The sequence below is a fragment of the Sceloporus occidentalis genome, unplaced genomic scaffold (assembly GCF_023333645.1).
Source record: "Sceloporus occidentalis isolate IW3139 unplaced genomic scaffold, rSceOcc1.0.p SCAF_161, whole genome shotgun sequence".
Lineage (NCBI taxonomy): Eukaryota > Metazoa > Chordata > Lepidosauria > Squamata > Phrynosomatidae > Sceloporus > Sceloporus occidentalis.
The window spans coordinates 180,001-195,350 of NW_028317141.1; the positions used below are offsets into that span (position 1 = coordinate 180,001).

At 48.9% G+C, this 15,350-nt stretch overlaps 4 protein-coding genes and 1 pseudogene across 4 annotated transcripts; 3 read left to right on the forward strand and 2 right to left on the reverse strand.

Moving 5' to 3' along the window:
* Positions 1-14: 14 nt before the first annotated feature.
* On the forward strand, positions 15-680 carry LOC149279591 (histone H1.4 pseudogene; annotated as a pseudogene).
* Positions 681-1,151: 471 nt separating this feature from the next.
* Positions 1,152-1,562, reverse strand: LOC149279592 (histone H3). Its single transcript, XM_089500902.1, has one exon. It carries the CDS (start codon positions 1,560-1,562, stop codon positions 1,152-1,154), a length of 411 nt encoding a protein of 136 aa, XP_089357028.1.
* Positions 1,563-2,223: 661 nt separating this feature from the next.
* Positions 2,224-2,535, forward strand: LOC149279593 (histone H4). The gene has a single exon (XM_089501017.1). The coding sequence runs from the start codon at positions 2,224-2,226 to the stop codon at positions 2,533-2,535; it is 312 nt and encodes a 103-aa protein (XP_089357143.1).
* Positions 2,536-3,315: 780 nt separating this feature from the next.
* On the reverse strand, positions 3,316-3,696 carry LOC149279594 (histone H2B 1.1-like). Its single transcript, XM_089500890.1, has one exon. The coding sequence runs from the start codon at positions 3,694-3,696 to the stop codon at positions 3,316-3,318; it is 381 nt and encodes a 126-aa protein (XP_089357016.1).
* Positions 3,697-4,046: 350 nt separating this feature from the next.
* On the forward strand, positions 4,047-4,439 carry LOC149279595 (histone H2A type 2-B). Its single transcript, XM_089501016.1, has one exon. It carries the CDS (start codon positions 4,047-4,049, stop codon positions 4,437-4,439), a length of 393 nt encoding a protein of 130 aa, XP_089357142.1.
* Positions 4,440-15,350: the final 10,911 nt, after the last annotated feature.

Genomic DNA, 15,350 nt, shown 5'->3' on the forward strand with positions numbered 1-15,350 from the left:
AGCCAAGCATTGAGATGGCCGAGACAGCTCCTTCCCCGGTGCCTCCGCCGGCAGAAACCTCTGCCAAGAAGAAACAGCCGAAGAAGCCGGCAGCTGCAAAAAGCCGTCCTGTGAAGTCCGGTCCCAGTGTCTCCGAGCTTATTGTGAAAGCGGTCTCTGCGTCCAAGGAGCGCAGCGGAGTGTCTCTCGCAGCTCTTAAAAAAGCACTCGCTGCTGGCGGCTACGACGTAGAAAAGAATAACAGCCGCCTGAAGCTCGCTCTCAAGGGTCTGGTGTCTAAAGAGACCCTGATCCAGCTGAAAGGCAGCGGTGCCTCTGGCTCTTTCAAGCTGAACAAGAAGCAGCTGGAGAGCAAAGAGAAGACATCAAAGAAGAAGGAAACTGCCGTAAAGCCTAAAAAAGTAGCCCCTAAGAAGGTTGTGAAGTCGCTCAAGAAAGCCCCTGCAGGAGTGAAGAAAAGCCCGAAAAAGATCAAGAAACCGTCGGCCGCTGCCAAGAGTCCCAAGAAGCCAAAGATTGTTAAGGCAAAGAAAGCTGGCAAGAGCCCAGCTAAGAAGGTCGCAAAGCCCAAGGCAGCCAAAAGCCCCGCAAAGCCCAAGGCAGCCAAAAGCCCCGCAAAGCCCAAGGCAGCCAAAAGCCCCGCAAAGCCCAAGGCTAAAAAGGCAGCCCCCAGAAAGTGAGGAGGGGGCGTGGGTTTTGGAGCGCCTCTGGTGTGTGCTTTCCCACTTAGTTCTTCACAAAAGGTTCTTTTCAGAACCATCATATCCGAAAAAGACAAAAAGCAGATAATCACCCGCCCGCGGCTATGTGGGCCTCCCGCTGAAAGCCTAGCCCCATACTTGTGCGTAGAATGACACATTCGGCCAGCGCTCTCGCTCGGAGCTCTGTCCGTAACAAAATAGAGATAAGGGGCGGGCTTAAAGATTGTGCTTTGCCGTTACTCGTTATGCCCAGCCGGGGACTCGGCCGCTCAACGGCTCCTTCGGTAGTGGGATAAGTGTGTGAGACGTTTCAAGCTTGGGCGCGAACAACAGGGTTAATTTCGTGCATGCGAAGGGAAACACAAGCTCGTTTGAGTGACAATGTGGTGGCTCTTAAAAGAGCCTTTGTGGGGGCTGTGGGGAGATCGCGTTCGCCCACACCGCGTTTACTTAGGCACGTTCACCTCTGATCCTGCGAGCCAGCTGAATGTCTTTTGGCATGATAGTAACCCGCTTAGCGTGAATAGCGCACAAGTTAGTGTCTTCGAAAAGCCCCACCAGGTAAGCCTCGCTGGCTTCCTGGAGAGCCATGACAGCAGAACTCTGGAAACGTAGATCGGTTTTGAAGTCTTGAGCAATCTCACGGACCAGCCGCTGGAAAGGCAGCTTCCGAATAAGCAACTCCGTAGACTTCTGGTAACGGCGGATTTCCCTTAGAGCTACGGTGCCCGGGCGGTACCGATGTGGCTTCTTCACGCCCCCGGTAGCTGGAGCGCTTTTCCTCGCAGCTTTGGTCGCCAGCTGCTTCCGCGGAGCCTTTCCTCCGGTGGATTTACGGGCTGTCTGTTTGGTGCGAGCCATGCTGATGCGTGCGGATACGATTCACCGACGGATACAACGTAAGTGTAACGATTCTGTGGCCAACTCAAGCCCTTTATAGAGTAGAGGTAAATGTGATTGGATACGCTTAATCACGCCCCTCTTTTTCATAGGCTAGGACGATGGTTTGAAAAAGCCAGCCTTTGATCAAGAGACTTCGGTGTGGAGAGTTCTTTTTTTTTTTTTTTTTTAAATTAAATGCTCGAATCAGTCATTTATTCGTTAGCTGCGGTTCTTTTTTTATTTATTTCTTCTCCTCTCTTTTGTTCAGCCTCCTACCTAGTGAAACTGTGTACTGGCTGACCGTTAACAGCGATACGGCGACAGCTAAAAGCCCGCCTTTATCTTGGCCGCCGTTTGGCGTTTATTTACAGTGATAAGCTGCCACCTAGTGGTAAATGAGGGATCATCGAAAGCGATCTCCCGCGGGCAGGCTTTTGATATTCCTAAATAGCCAATCGGTGTCTGAGGCACACTTGTAAGCTTCTCCAGCCAACCAACGTGAAGCATATATGAAAAAAAGCAACGCCCCCTTGAGGCATTATGGTGCGGTTCCCCATCAGGTCCGTCCAGTACGCATAAAAGAAAGCTGGTCGGCTGTAGGCGAGTATTGTGCTGTAGCAATCGTGGAGAAAACTTTATCATGTCTGGCCGTGGCAAAGGAGGTAAGGGACTCGGGAAAGGTGGCGCAAAGAGGCACAGGAAGGTGCTTCGGGATAACATCCAGGGTATCACCAAGCCTGCTATCCGCCGTTTGGCTCGCAGAGGAGGCGTAAAGCGTATCTCTGGGCTGATCTATGAGGAGACTCGCGGTGTGCTCAAAGTGTTTTTGGAGAACGTGATTCGTGACGCAGTCACTTATACTGAGCATGCCAAGAGGAAAACCGTTACCGCTATGGACGTGGTGTATGCCTTGAAACGCCAAGGCCGTACTCTGTACGGTTTCGGAGGTTAAGCTTGTTAACTCGTCACTGGAACACCCAACGGCTCTTTTCAGAGCCACCCACACACTCTCTTAGGCTATGATCATGTTGTCCCCGTGTCGGCCCGCGTTTTTCTATGCACACCTTGAAATAACCAGCTTAATAGTGGCTGGGTCTGGCTATAGAGTGAGTTACTAGCAGGATCGGAGTGCTGGGAGTTGGGCCCGTTTGCAGAACATGTGCTGGGACCGGCAGCTAGTGTCCTCCAAAGGCTGGCTTGAGTGGGGGCCGGCCCGGGGTTAGTAGGTTCCGTCTGGTGTGTAGTTATCTTAATGCTGTATGTCCCAGTATGTGTGTGATTTTGAATATGCCTTTGTCGTCCCCTCATGTCTTATCCTGTCCGTGTGCCACTTGTCCTACCCACGACACTACCGCGTCATGGCTTAGTCAATAGCCCCACGATGTAGCTCAGCTTCGGCTAGCCGCAGTGGTAAAGCAGCCCCTTCTCTCTGCAACGCTGGTTCTGTCTGGCGGTGAAGGAGTTAATCTCTTGGGTCCCAGCAGGAGTAAAGGCCGTTGCCATCACAGGAGCCCCTTCACCTTGGGCTTCTCTTCCCAAGCAGTCTGGTCGATGGGCACGATACCCCAGCTTACCTGGTGGAGTGAGGACCACATTTCAATGCTCACAAATGCTCTTCCCAGACCTAGCAGTCCGACAAAAGGGGCTACATCAGTTACATAGCTCTGAGACAGACCATGTGGGTGGCTCTCAGAAGAGCCTTTGTTTATAAAGTGAGAGAACAAGGAGAACGTTACTTGGCGCTGGTGTATTTGGTAACAGCCTTTGTGCCCTCTGACACAGCGTGCTTGGCCAGCTCTCCAGGAAGGAGGAGGCGTACAGCAGTCTGAATCTCCCGAGAAGTGATGGTGGAGCGCTTGTTGTAATGGGCTAGGCGTGAAGCTTCCCCGGCAATGCGCTCAAAGATGTCATTGACAAACGAGTTCATGATGCCCATGGCCTTCGAGGAAATGCCAGTGTCGGGATGCACCTGCTTCAGTACCTTGTAGACATAAATCGCGTAGCTTTCCTTTCTGCTCTTCTTGCGCTTCTTCCCATCTTTTTTCTGGGTCTTCGTAACAGCTTTCTTAGAGCCTTTCTTCGGAGCAGGCGCAGATTTCGCTGGATCAGGCATCGCGTCTGCTTTCGTTTTCGCACGCAATTCAAGAGAACGTGATGAACACTGAAATTACTGCGCCGGGCCCTTCCCTTTATAGGCACCGCATGCAAATAAGGCCGTTCTGCTGTCTCGCTTCCGATTCGATGAGGTTGTCACGTGAGAAGATGCGGCCGCCCATGAACCGCAGTGCCTACACCGATTGGTGTCTCAGACTCTTTCCACCCGATTGGCTGTTTTGGAAAGGAACCAATCAGTGACGAATAGTGTCACGGGGGGAAGCTACAAATAGCTGGGTAAGTGAGCGGCGTTTCTTTGTTACGTGCTTCTTAATCGCTTTACTGCGTGGTTGGTTGTCGAGCGAAAGCATGTCTGGCAGAGGAAAACAAGGTGGAAAGGTTCGCGCTAAGGCGAAGACACGTTCTTCCCGTGCTGGTCTGCAGTTCCCTGTCGGCCGTGTGCATAGGCTTCTTCGCAAGGGTAATTATGCCGAGAGAGTAGGTGCCGGCGCACCCGTGTATCTGGCAGCGGTGTTGGAGTATCTGACTGCTGAGATACTGGAGTTGGCTGGTAACGCTGCACGCGACAACAAAAAGACCCGTATCATTCCTCGCCACCTGCAGCTCGCCGTTCGTAACGACGAGGAGCTCAATAAGCTGCTCGGCGGGGTCACCATTGCTCAGGGAGGTGTTCTACCCAACATCCAGGCGGTGCTCTTGCCCAAGAAGACAGAGAGCCACAAACCTGCCAAGAGCAAGTGAGTGCAGTAATCGGTAACCGTAGGGCAATTAGCCAACACCACCAAAGGCTCTTTTCAGAGCCACCCATAATCTCTGGAACAAGCTATATCTTCCCTTGCTATAAACTTGCTGCAAACGTCTTTAAAGGCAACTGCTTTCCATTGCAGATGTTCAGCCCGATGTTTAGTTGCTGAGCTTAACGGTGGCTAAACACCATTCATACAAGCTACATCATACACCCTACCCCCCCTGTCCGTTTCAGGGTTAAAATTCGAGGCAAAGCTGCCAGCACTTAAATGGATAAATATGATTCTCAAGAAAGGTGGGTGGGCAAGTGCGACCACACGGTGGCAGCATTGCATAGGAAATTGTGGTTTACCGCAAATTAAAGTGGCAGAAGCCGGGGAATCCCTCAGCTGTGTGATGATCGTGTAGCTGGCAATGGTCTGGGGAGCGAATTAATGAATTTGAAACCCGTGAGTAGCTCCATTGTAGACATCTCCCTTGCCTCTGAAAGCTTAATTGCTAAGAAGGAATTAACCCTTCATATACCCCAAAGTAGTGATACGAAGTTCGGATCAGTAAAGTGAATCGGATCATTTCGAGTCGTTCATTGAAATGATCCGATTCATGATCCGAATCTTTTGCCCAGTCCCTCCCTGCAGTCAAACTAACGATTGGCCCCGCCCCTTTCATTAGGGTCAATGAACCCTCCTGCCTGCCTGCCTACTCTAGCGATGTCACTGAAGGCAGAGAATCGTTCAGAGATTCAAACCATTCAGAGAATATCACTGACACCACACTTATATAAATAAATACATTAATAATTTTCACTGCCCCCAGGATTTAGATTCCCCTTAGATTGTCCACCTTTAGATTGCTTTACCTCTAACTGCACCTTTAGTTAACTTTATTAAATTAACCCCTCAGTCCTCAGCATTAAATTAACCCTAAACATCCCATTAACCATTACTGCCCCTAAATACCCTCATTAACCATAACTGCCCCAGCGCGGCTATCGGACCCACGCCGGCTGTCCCGCGGTCCATCCCGGGGGAAGCGTCAACCTACTGCCGCTCGGCTCCCCTTCCCGTCCTACCTCATCCATGTATCACCTGCTCTACCCATGGAGTTCGGCTCTCGTAGCCCAGACACCCTCGCAGAGACTGGGGATCCCTTGTCACTGGAGCCGCTAGAGAGGTGGCGATCAGGCAGTGCGGCTATCGTACAAATGCCGGCTGTCCCGGGGAAACGTCGATTTGCTGCCGCTCGGGGTCCCTACGGATATTGCGGGGCTCGGTTGCCTAAGCGTGGCGCCGGACCGTCTGGGCAGGGAGGGAAGATGTGTACCTGATTTATGACCTTTTTATCACCTAACCTGTATATAAGCCTGTGTGTTTCCCCAATAAAGTCTGTTACTTCACTGGAACGTTAGTTTCGTCTAATGCTTCAGGGACCCGCTGGATTACTAATTGTCATTTTCAGGACAATTACGGCACTGTACTCAGCTACGCCTCGGCGGGCTGCGGTGCCGTGAAGCTAGGGTCACCGGACCAGCTCGTGAGCCCTGCTCCGCTAGTGTCGGTGTGACGGACCGACCAGGGACCTCAGGTTCTCCCTCTCCACCAAGAGCGACTTCTCCCTTCAGGACAATAATTCCCCGCAATCTGTAGGCAACCGGCACCACTAAGTCTTGGAGATAAAGAGCACACATTATCTTTATTAGATTATCTCTCAGACCTTAGTGTGCCGTGTGCAAACTTTTACAAAATAAGGCAATAATATACATTTTTATTAATAACACATTAAAGAGTTTCATGTCACTGGATAACATTAACTGAGGGGTAGGGTGACTCTAGGAACCATCACATTACTCCCCCCTTTGTTTCCAGTGACAGACCCGGCTAGACCCCAACGGGTCGGCTTAGGGCTGTTTCTTTGGTTAGGTGGCTAACTCCGATAGCAACGCGCAAGCATAGTCCTGGAGGCCATCGAGGAGTCGATCTATCATCCTTTGGAACGTCGCCGGAGTGTTCTTCAACCCAAACTGCATTACCCTAAATTGGTATAGTCCCAATGGGGTGATGAAGGCCGATCTCTCTTACCACGAGAGATGTGGTGTAACAAATCATCTACTCGGGGCATGGGGTACGTGTCAGTCACAGTCCGGTCATTGAGCCTGCGGTAGTCTACACAGAACCGGGTCGTCCCATCTCTCTTAGGCACTAGGACTACCGGAAAAGCCAAGGGGCTCTCGGACGGCTCAATCACTCTCAGATCGAGCATCTCCCTAATCTCCATTAACATCCCTTCTCGGACAGACTCAGGAACTCGGTACGCCGCTTGGCGTAACGGGGTCTGCCCTGGAGTCTCCACGCGGTGGTGCATCCGGGGAGGGCAGAGAGTAAGCCGCCTCTCTGGTCTAACAGCTGGTGAACTCGGGCCTTCTGGAATTCCCCTAACTGCACCGCTAACTATATCGTGCCAAGTTCCCTCGTCCCCGACGTTACCTGGGGCAACGGTAATCCCTCAGGGTCATCTATCGCCGGGGTGCAAATAACTGCTACTTCCTCGGGACGCTCCTGGTAGGCTTTCAACATGTTCACACGGAAGGTTCGCTGGATCCTTCTGTCTGCACATTTAGCTACCATGTAGGTGGTGTTGCACAGTTGCTTCACCACCCGATACGATCCCTGCCACACCACCTGCAGCTTATCCTGACGGGATCGTTTCAGCGCTAGGACCTTCTGCCCTACTTCAAAGGCGCGGCTCCGGGGCGGTCCGGTCGTACCACCGTTTCTGCCAACCTTGCGCCACTTGAAGGTTTTCCTGGACCATGTCCAACACATACTCTACTATGGTCGGCCCTTCGGTCCCTGCCAGTGCTCTCTAAGCAAATCTAACATAGTAACATAGTAACATAGTTCATAAGGTTGAAAAAAGACCAAAGTCCATCAAGTTCAACCTATATACATATTGTGTCCCTACTGTGTTGATCCAGAGGAAGGCAAAAAACCCTTATGAAGCAGATGCCAATTGCCCCATACCAGGGGGAAAATTCCTTCCCGACTCCAAATATGGCAATCAGAATAAATCCCTGGATCAACGTTCTGTCCCTATTATTCTAATATCCATAACTTGTAATATTATTGCTTTCAAGAAACACGTCCAGGCTCCTTTTGAACTCTTTTATTGAGTTTACCATCACCACTTCCTCTGGCAGAGAGTTCCATAATCTCACCGCTCTTACTGTAAAGAACCCCCGTCTGTGCTGGTGTAGAAACCTTCTTTCCTCCAGCCGTAGAGGATGTCCCCTTGTTATAGATACAGTCCTGAGTATAAATAGGTCCTGGGAGTGATCTCTGTACTGCCCCCTTATATATTTATACATAGTTATTAAGTCCCCCCTAAGCCGTCTTTTTTCCAAACTAAATAACCCCAATTCTGATAATCTTTCTGGGTACTGTAGTCCTCCCATTCCCCTTATTACTCTGGTTGCCCGTCTTTGAACCCTCTCCAGCTCCACTATATCTTTCTTGTACACTGGTGCCCAGTACTGTACACAGTATTCCATGTGTGGTCTGACTAGTGACTTGTACAGTGGTAGAATTATTTCCTTGTCGTGGGCATCTATGCCCCTTTTGATGCACCCCATGATTTTATTTGCCTTAGCAGCAGCTGCCTGACACTGGTCGCTACAGGTAAATTTACTGTTAACTAAAACTCCTAAGTCCTTTTCCATGTCAGTCGTCCCCAGTGTTTTCCCATTTAATACATATTCCCAGCCTGGATTTTTCTTCCCCATGTGCATAACCTTACATTTATCTGTGTTGAACCTCATCTGCCACATCCCAGCCCAAGCCTCCAACCTATGCAGATCCATTTGTAATCGTGCGCTGTCCTCTATTGTGTTAACCACGTTACAGAGCTTAGTATCGTCTGCAAAGATTGATACTTTACTATGCAATCCCTCTACAAGGTCATTAATAAATATATTAAAAAGAATAGGACCCAAAACTGACCCCTGTGGTACCCCACTAGCAACAGTCACCCACTCAGAGTATGTACCATTAATAACCACCCTCTGTTTCCTATCACTGAGCCAGTTACTTACCCACATACACACATTCTCCCCCAGCCCAAGCATTCTCATTTTATGTACCAGCCTTTTATGTGGCACCGTATCAAATGCTTTGGAAAAATCAAGATATACGACATCCAGCGATTCACCCCGATCCAGTCTTGAGCTCACCTCCTCATAAAAGCTGATGAGGTTAGTTTGACAGGACCGATCCCTTGTAAACCCATGCTGATATGGAGTCATACATTTATTTTCATTGAGATACTCCAAAATAGCATCTCTTAGGAAACCCTCAAACAGTTTACACACAACAGAAGTTAAACTAACAGGCCTATAATTCCCCGGGTCACTTTTTGTCCCCTTTTTGAATATTGGCACAACATTTGCTATGCGCCAGTCCTGGGGAACAGACCCTGTCACTATAGAGTCCTTGAATATTAGAAATAGGGGTCTGTCTATTACATTACTTAACTCCCTTAGAACGCGGGGGTGAATGCCATCTGGACCTGGTGAATTGTCTATTTTGATTTTTTTTAGGCGGCACTGCACTTCTTCCTGCGTTAGACAGGCGACATGTACTGAGGCATTTATCTCATCCTGCTGTATATTACCTGGCATTTCATTTTCCTCTGTGAATACAGCAGAGAAGAATATATTTAATAGATTAGCTTTTTCCTGATCCCCATCTATAACTTCTCCCTCATTACTTTTTAAGGGGCCAACGCTTTCATTTTTAACCTTTTTACTATTTATATAGTTAAAGAACATTTTGGGGTTTGTTTTACTCTCTTTGGCAATGAGTCTTTCTGTCTCCAATTTTGCTGCTTTTATCTGATTTTTACATATTTTATTTTTTTCCCGATAGCTTTTTAGTGCTTCCTCACTGCCTTCCTGTTTTAGTAGCTTAAATGCCTTTTTTTTGCCATTTATTGCCCCCTTTACATTTTTATTTATCCACATTGGTTTTCTCTTGTTCCTGACTCTTTTATTCCCATACGGTATGTACCTTTCACAGTGAGAATTTAAGATATTCTTAAAAATCTCCCATTGAGTGTCTGTAGTCTTGTTTTTGAGGACATTTTCCCAATTTACAGTGTTAAGGGCTTCTCTTAGTTGATCAAACTTTGCCCTCCTAAAGTTCATAGTTCTTGTGGCTCCTCTAAGAGTTCCCTTATTGAAGGACAAGTTATAATGTATTATATTGTGATCACTATTTCCTAGATGCCCCCTGACCTGCACATTAGTTACTCTGTCAGGTCTGTTGGTTAATATTAAGTCCAGTAGGGCGCCCCCTCTGGTCGGGTCCTGTACCATTTGGGACAGATAATTATCCTTACTTATAGTCAGAAACCGGTTTCCTTTATGAGATTCACAGGTCTCGCTTTCCCAGTTTATGTCGGGATAGTTAAAGTCCCCCATAATAACCACCTCATTGTGATTAGCTGCCTTGTTTATTTGCTTTAATAATTGATCTTCTGCTGCTTCCATTATATTTGGTGGCTTATAGCAAACCCCGATCAGTATTTTATTATTTTTCTTTCCATATATTTCTACCCATAATGACTCCACATTATCATTTCCCTCACATATATTCTCCCGCAGTGTGGCCTTTAGGCTGGACTTTACATAAAGGCAAACTCCTCCCCCTTTTCGTTTTTTCCGATCCTTCCTGAATAGACTATACCCCTGTATGTTAACCGCCCAGTCATAGCTATCATCCAACCATGTCTCTGTTATACCCACTATGTCATAATTTTCTTCAGACATTATTAACTCCAGTTCGTCAGTTTTATTGGTCAGACTTCTGGCATTAGTAAGCATACAATTTAGAGGTGTATGGTTTTTTTCCCTATGAAGCCTATCCCTATTAACTATTCTAACCCCTCCCTCCGCTCCACCCCCAGGTACATTTGTAAGCCCCAGTTCTCTATCTACACTATCTTCCCCTTCTATATTGTAGTTTCCCTCCCCCCCTTTCCCTAGTTTAAACACTCCTCCACCCTTCTGACCATCTTCTCCCCAAGCACAGCTGCACCCTCCCCATTGAGGTGCAGCCCGTCCCTACCGTAGAGCCTGTATCCGACAGAGAAGTCGGCCCAGTTCTCCATGAACCCAAACCCCTCCTTCCTACACCAGCTTCTGAGCCACTTGTTTAGCTCCCTAATCTCCCGCTGCCTCTCTGGTGTGGCACGTGGTACAGGTAATATTTCAGAAAATACTACCTTGGAGGTCCTTGCCTTAAGCTTGCTACCTAAGTCCCTGAAATCATTTTTAAGGACACTCCGCCTCCCTCTCACTTTGTCATTGGTGCCAATGTGCACCATGACTGCTGGGTCTTCTCCAGCCCCTCCCAGTAATCTGTCAACCCGATCCGCGATGTGCCGAACTCGAGCGCCAGGCAGACAACACACTGTTCGGCGATCCCGGTCTTTGTGACAGATCGCCCTGTCTGTCCCCCTAATAATTGAGTCCCCCACTACCAGCACCTGTCTGGCCTGCCCTGCGCTCCTCCTTCCCTCCTTACTGGAGCAGACACCCCTCTGGTGGTCAGAGGCAGTGACTTGCTGCAGTACTGCTAACTCTGAACTAACATCCCCCTCATCTGCCAACCGGGCAAACTTGTTGGGGTGTGTTAGATCAGGACTAGCCTCCCTGGCGCTTTTCCCCCTACCCCGCCTTCTAACTGTAACCCAGCTAGCTGCCTGACTGTCCTGTACCTCCATCCCACTATCCTCCCCCACCTCTACCTGCGAGAGAGCTTGCTCAGTGAGCAGCAGACTCCTCTCCAAGTTGTCAATAGATCTCAGTGTTGCCAGTTGCTCCTCTAGACTCAGGATTTGTGCTTCCAAATGAGCAACCCGCACACATCTCGCACAGCAATATGCACCCTCGAAGCGCTGCTCAAGGATTGCATACATTGAGCAAGATGTACACCTGACCGCATTGTCAAACATGGAGGACATCTTGGCAATGGGGATAGCTCAAATAACTGGCAAAAACAGACAGTAAGGCGCAAAATATATATAAATATATTATATGCAATCACAAGGATTTATACTTTACCCTCCTTCTTGCTTTTTAACTCCTTCTTTGCTTGTAACTCCTCACTTAGAGATGTCACTTAGGAGATTCGCCCCAGCTCAGGATTCGCTTGTGTGTCCAAGCTAAATGCAACTGCAAAAGCCAAGCAGAACTCACAGAGCTAGGGGGGTAACGGGTGGCATAGTCCACGAGAGTGAGGATAAATTTCCCTTGTTACTCCCGGTAGCATAGGAGATAGCTCCGTCTATCCGAATAGGGCAGGGAAGATTTAAACCCCCAGAACCTCCCTTTTACCCACAGTTCTTTCCTGCCCTCTCCGTGTAGGTACATCCCCCATTTGTTGTTTTCAGAGCTCGTGGCAGAGCTCTCCTGTCCAGCGCTGCAGTCCCGCTTTGGGTAGCGGGCAAGCGTTTCTCGGCCATTTTAGCCCTCTCCGGTCCGGTCCTCGGTAGGATCCTGTTTACCGGAGCAGGGAAAGGCTCCTTCACTCAGGGTCCTCGGTAGGACTCTAGCCTACTTACCTTTAGCAGCCCTTGGGCGGGCTAACTGGAAGCAGAACGCCGGGACTCTGCTTCAGTCTGCCGACGATTTCAGACAGGAAGCGTCTGATCTTTGCGGTGGCGTGCTTCCGGTTTCATCTCAGTCTGCCAGGAGGCATCTGAGGTCAGGAAGGGGGCAGATCTGTAAGCAGCTCTCAGGTCAGAGAAGGTTTTTTGGCGGTTTTCTGGACCTTTTTCCCTTGGTTTGGTAAGGTTTTTTATTAGCTTGTACTGCTTTTAGTTTGTAGTTTTCTTCTGATGAAGAGTCCTGGCTTCCTGAGATTTTCTGTTCTGGTGTTTTCTGCCTCTTAACCCAAGTAGGTTATGAGTCTATGGGAATTTGTCTGCGTTTGTTTTTTCTTTTTGTTTTAACCTTCTCCTATCCTTTATTATCAGGATGTCACTAGATAAGCCAGACCTCCCTGAAGAATCACCAGCACCTAGGAAGGCTGCATCCAAGACGAAACATTTTGCCTGTAAAAACTGCAAGGCTACAATGTCTGACGCCTCTAGGAAATTTTGCTCATCCTGCCTCAAAGCCAGAGAGGAGTCCATTTCAGAATTCAAGGAATGGATGAAGGCTGAGCTTCAGTCCACGTTTCAGCAGATTAAAACCTCTGTTATGTTTTCTTTACCTCAGCCTAGACCCTCGGCCTGGGTTCCGGCCCTCTGGTCAGGATCCTTACACTTCAGATTCTGAAAAGGAATGGCAGATGTAAGATCCCAAATCCCTAGAGGATGGGGAACTATCGGAAGAATCCTTCTTCATTCCAGCAGAAGAAGTAAACAAGCTGGTTACTGCCGTAAGGGCTGTTCTGGATCTGGAAGAAGAGCAGCCAAAAGACAAACCAGGGCTCCTTTAAGAAACCTAAGGTTTTTCCTATTCATGAAACCTTAAAATCCATAATCACTGACAGGGCTGGCCCAAGGCAAAATGCCGCCTAGGGCGAATTTTAAAATGCCGCCCCCCCCTCCCCTTATCTACCCTTCCTCTCTCTCCGTCCCTGCCCCCCCCCATTATCTACCCTTCCTCTCCCTCCCTCCCTCCCTCCCACTCGGCTCCATTGTCGGGCCGGCCCTGATCACTGACCAGTGGAAGGCTCCGGAAAGAAGGCTCTTTTAGAACTACCTCTAAAAGGGTGTCCAGACTCTTTCCTTTTCCAGACGATTTATCTGAGCTCTGTTCATTCAACTCCCAAAGTTGATGCTCCAGTGGCATCGGATCCCATGGATAGGAAGGCAGAAGGGGCAGCTAAGAGATCTTTTGAAGCCTCAGCAGCTATCTTTAGGCAAGGCATTGCAGCAGCCTCAGTAGCTAGGACTATGCGCTTATGGCTTCAACAAATTGAAGATGATATCCTAAGTGGTGCAGGAGAAGAGGATATCCTCCGTGGCATCTCAGATGTGAAGAGCGCTGCTGATTTTTTTATGTGACACATTTGTGCGGGATTCCCTTTTCTGGCAAAGATCTGTTTGGGAAAGAGCTGGAAACTTTATTGGAAAAGGCTACTGGGGATAAGTACTTCTTGCCTAAACGTAAACCCTTACCTCGTTTTCGTCCAAATTGTTCGTTCAGGTCCTCCAGAGGTCAAGATTCCGACCCCAGGCTCGGTTTCGTGGTAGGGGCAGACCCTTCCCATCTAAACATGAAGATGGAGCCGCTAAGAGACCTTGACGCCAGGAGTTGTGCGGTAGGGGGCAGGCTGAGAATTTTTTTTCCACCTTTGGGCTCTTGTTTGTCCAGACCTTTGGACCCTGGGGATCATTTCCAGAGGGTACGGTCTGGAGCTTGTCAGCACTCCCCCAGAGCGTTTTATGATGTCTACACCTCCCGCGGATCCTTCCAGGAGAAAGGCGCTTTTGGATCTGGTGCAGGATTTTGTCAAGAAACAAGTACTTATCCCAGTGCCTGCTGCCCAAAGAGGAAGAGGTGTTTACTCCCACATCTTCGTGGTTCCCAAACCATCAGGAGACTTCAGGCTTATCATAGACCTCAAGTTTCTAAATCAATTAGTGAGTTCCAGGAAGTTCAGGATGGAATCTATCAAATCCACCGTGGAACTTCTTTCCGAAGGGGATTTCCTGGCTACTCTCGATCTTCAAGACGCCTATCTCCATGTTCCCAACAAGCAAGATTCTCAGAGGTTCCTTCGGGTGGCCATTCCGTCTACATCAGGGATTCGTCATTTCCAGTTCCAGACCCTTCCTTTCGGTCTCGCTTCAGCACCGAGTAGTAGTTTTACGAAACTACTATCAGGGGTCGTGGCTTTCCTCAGGAAATAATCAAGGTAGTCCCATACCTAGACGACTGGCTTCTATCAGCTGAGTCTCAACAGATTCACAGGACTGTTTCCATGCTTCAGGATTTGGGATGGATTGTCAATTTTCGAAAATCCCACCTGCTTCCCACCAGAATAATTCCCTGCCTGGGGTTTATCCTGGACACTACGTGTCAAAAGATTTTTCTGCCGGAGAACAAAATTCAGAACATTATCAGCCTTACCAGCTTGATTCTTTCCAGATGTCTTTCCAGTCTACGGCTTCTCATGTGACTTCTTGGACTGATGGTTTCTACAAGGCCTGCCGTGGCATGGGCGCTTCTGCATATCCGTCCTCTACAATGTCTCATCCTGAAGTCATGGAATCGATCCGTTCCGGCACTTTCAAGGAAGGTCTCTCTTCCTCCCAGCGTCCGTTCTTCCCTCAGATGGTGGCTTCAGGCGAAAAGGCTGGGTTCAGGTCTGGTCTGGACCGAGCCCTCTTGGACAGTCGTTTCCACGGACGCCAGTTTATCCGGTTGGGGAGCTACGATGGACAAAGAATTCCGTCAAGGTTTTTGGTCCAACCACGAGCGCCATCTTCAAATCAATATGCTGGAACTTCGGGTAGTTTGGAAAGCTCTCCTCTCATGGCAGTCCAGGCTACGAGGGAAAGCGGTAAGAATTCTGTCGGACAATCGCACGGTAGTGGCTTTCCTGAACAAACAAGGTGGCACGAGAAGTCTTCAGTTAGGAAGTCTTCGTCAGAAGATCGGGAAGTGGGGCAAATTTCATCTTTCTCACCTTTCGGCCGTCTTCATCCATGGAAAGGAGAACGTCACTGCAGATTTCCTAAGCAGAACTTCTGTTCTTCAAGGAGAGTGGAGCCTGAGCTATGCAACATTTCATCAGATCACGAAGATCTGGGGAGTTCCAGAGATCGACCTCATGGCTACTACAGCCAACAAGAAACTCCCTCTGTTTTATTCTCTGTCAGCAGCAGGCCATCCCT

Excerpts from the sequence above, each read along its gene's own strand:
- LOC149279592 (XM_089500902.1), bottom strand. The coding sequence starts at position 1,562 with ATGGCTCGCACCAAACAGACAGCCCGTAAATCCACCGGAGGAAAGGCT.
- LOC149279593 (XM_089501017.1), top strand. The coding sequence starts at position 2,224 with ATGTCTGGCCGTGGCAAAGGAGGTAAGGGACTCGGGAAAGGTGGCGCA.
- LOC149279595 (XM_089501016.1), top strand. The coding sequence starts at position 4,047 with ATGTCTGGCAGAGGAAAACAAGGTGGAAAGGTTCGCGCTAAGGCGAAG.
- LOC149279594 (XM_089500890.1), bottom strand. The coding sequence starts at position 3,696 with ATGCCTGATCCAGCGAAATCTGCGCCTGCTCCGAAGAAAGGCTCTAAG.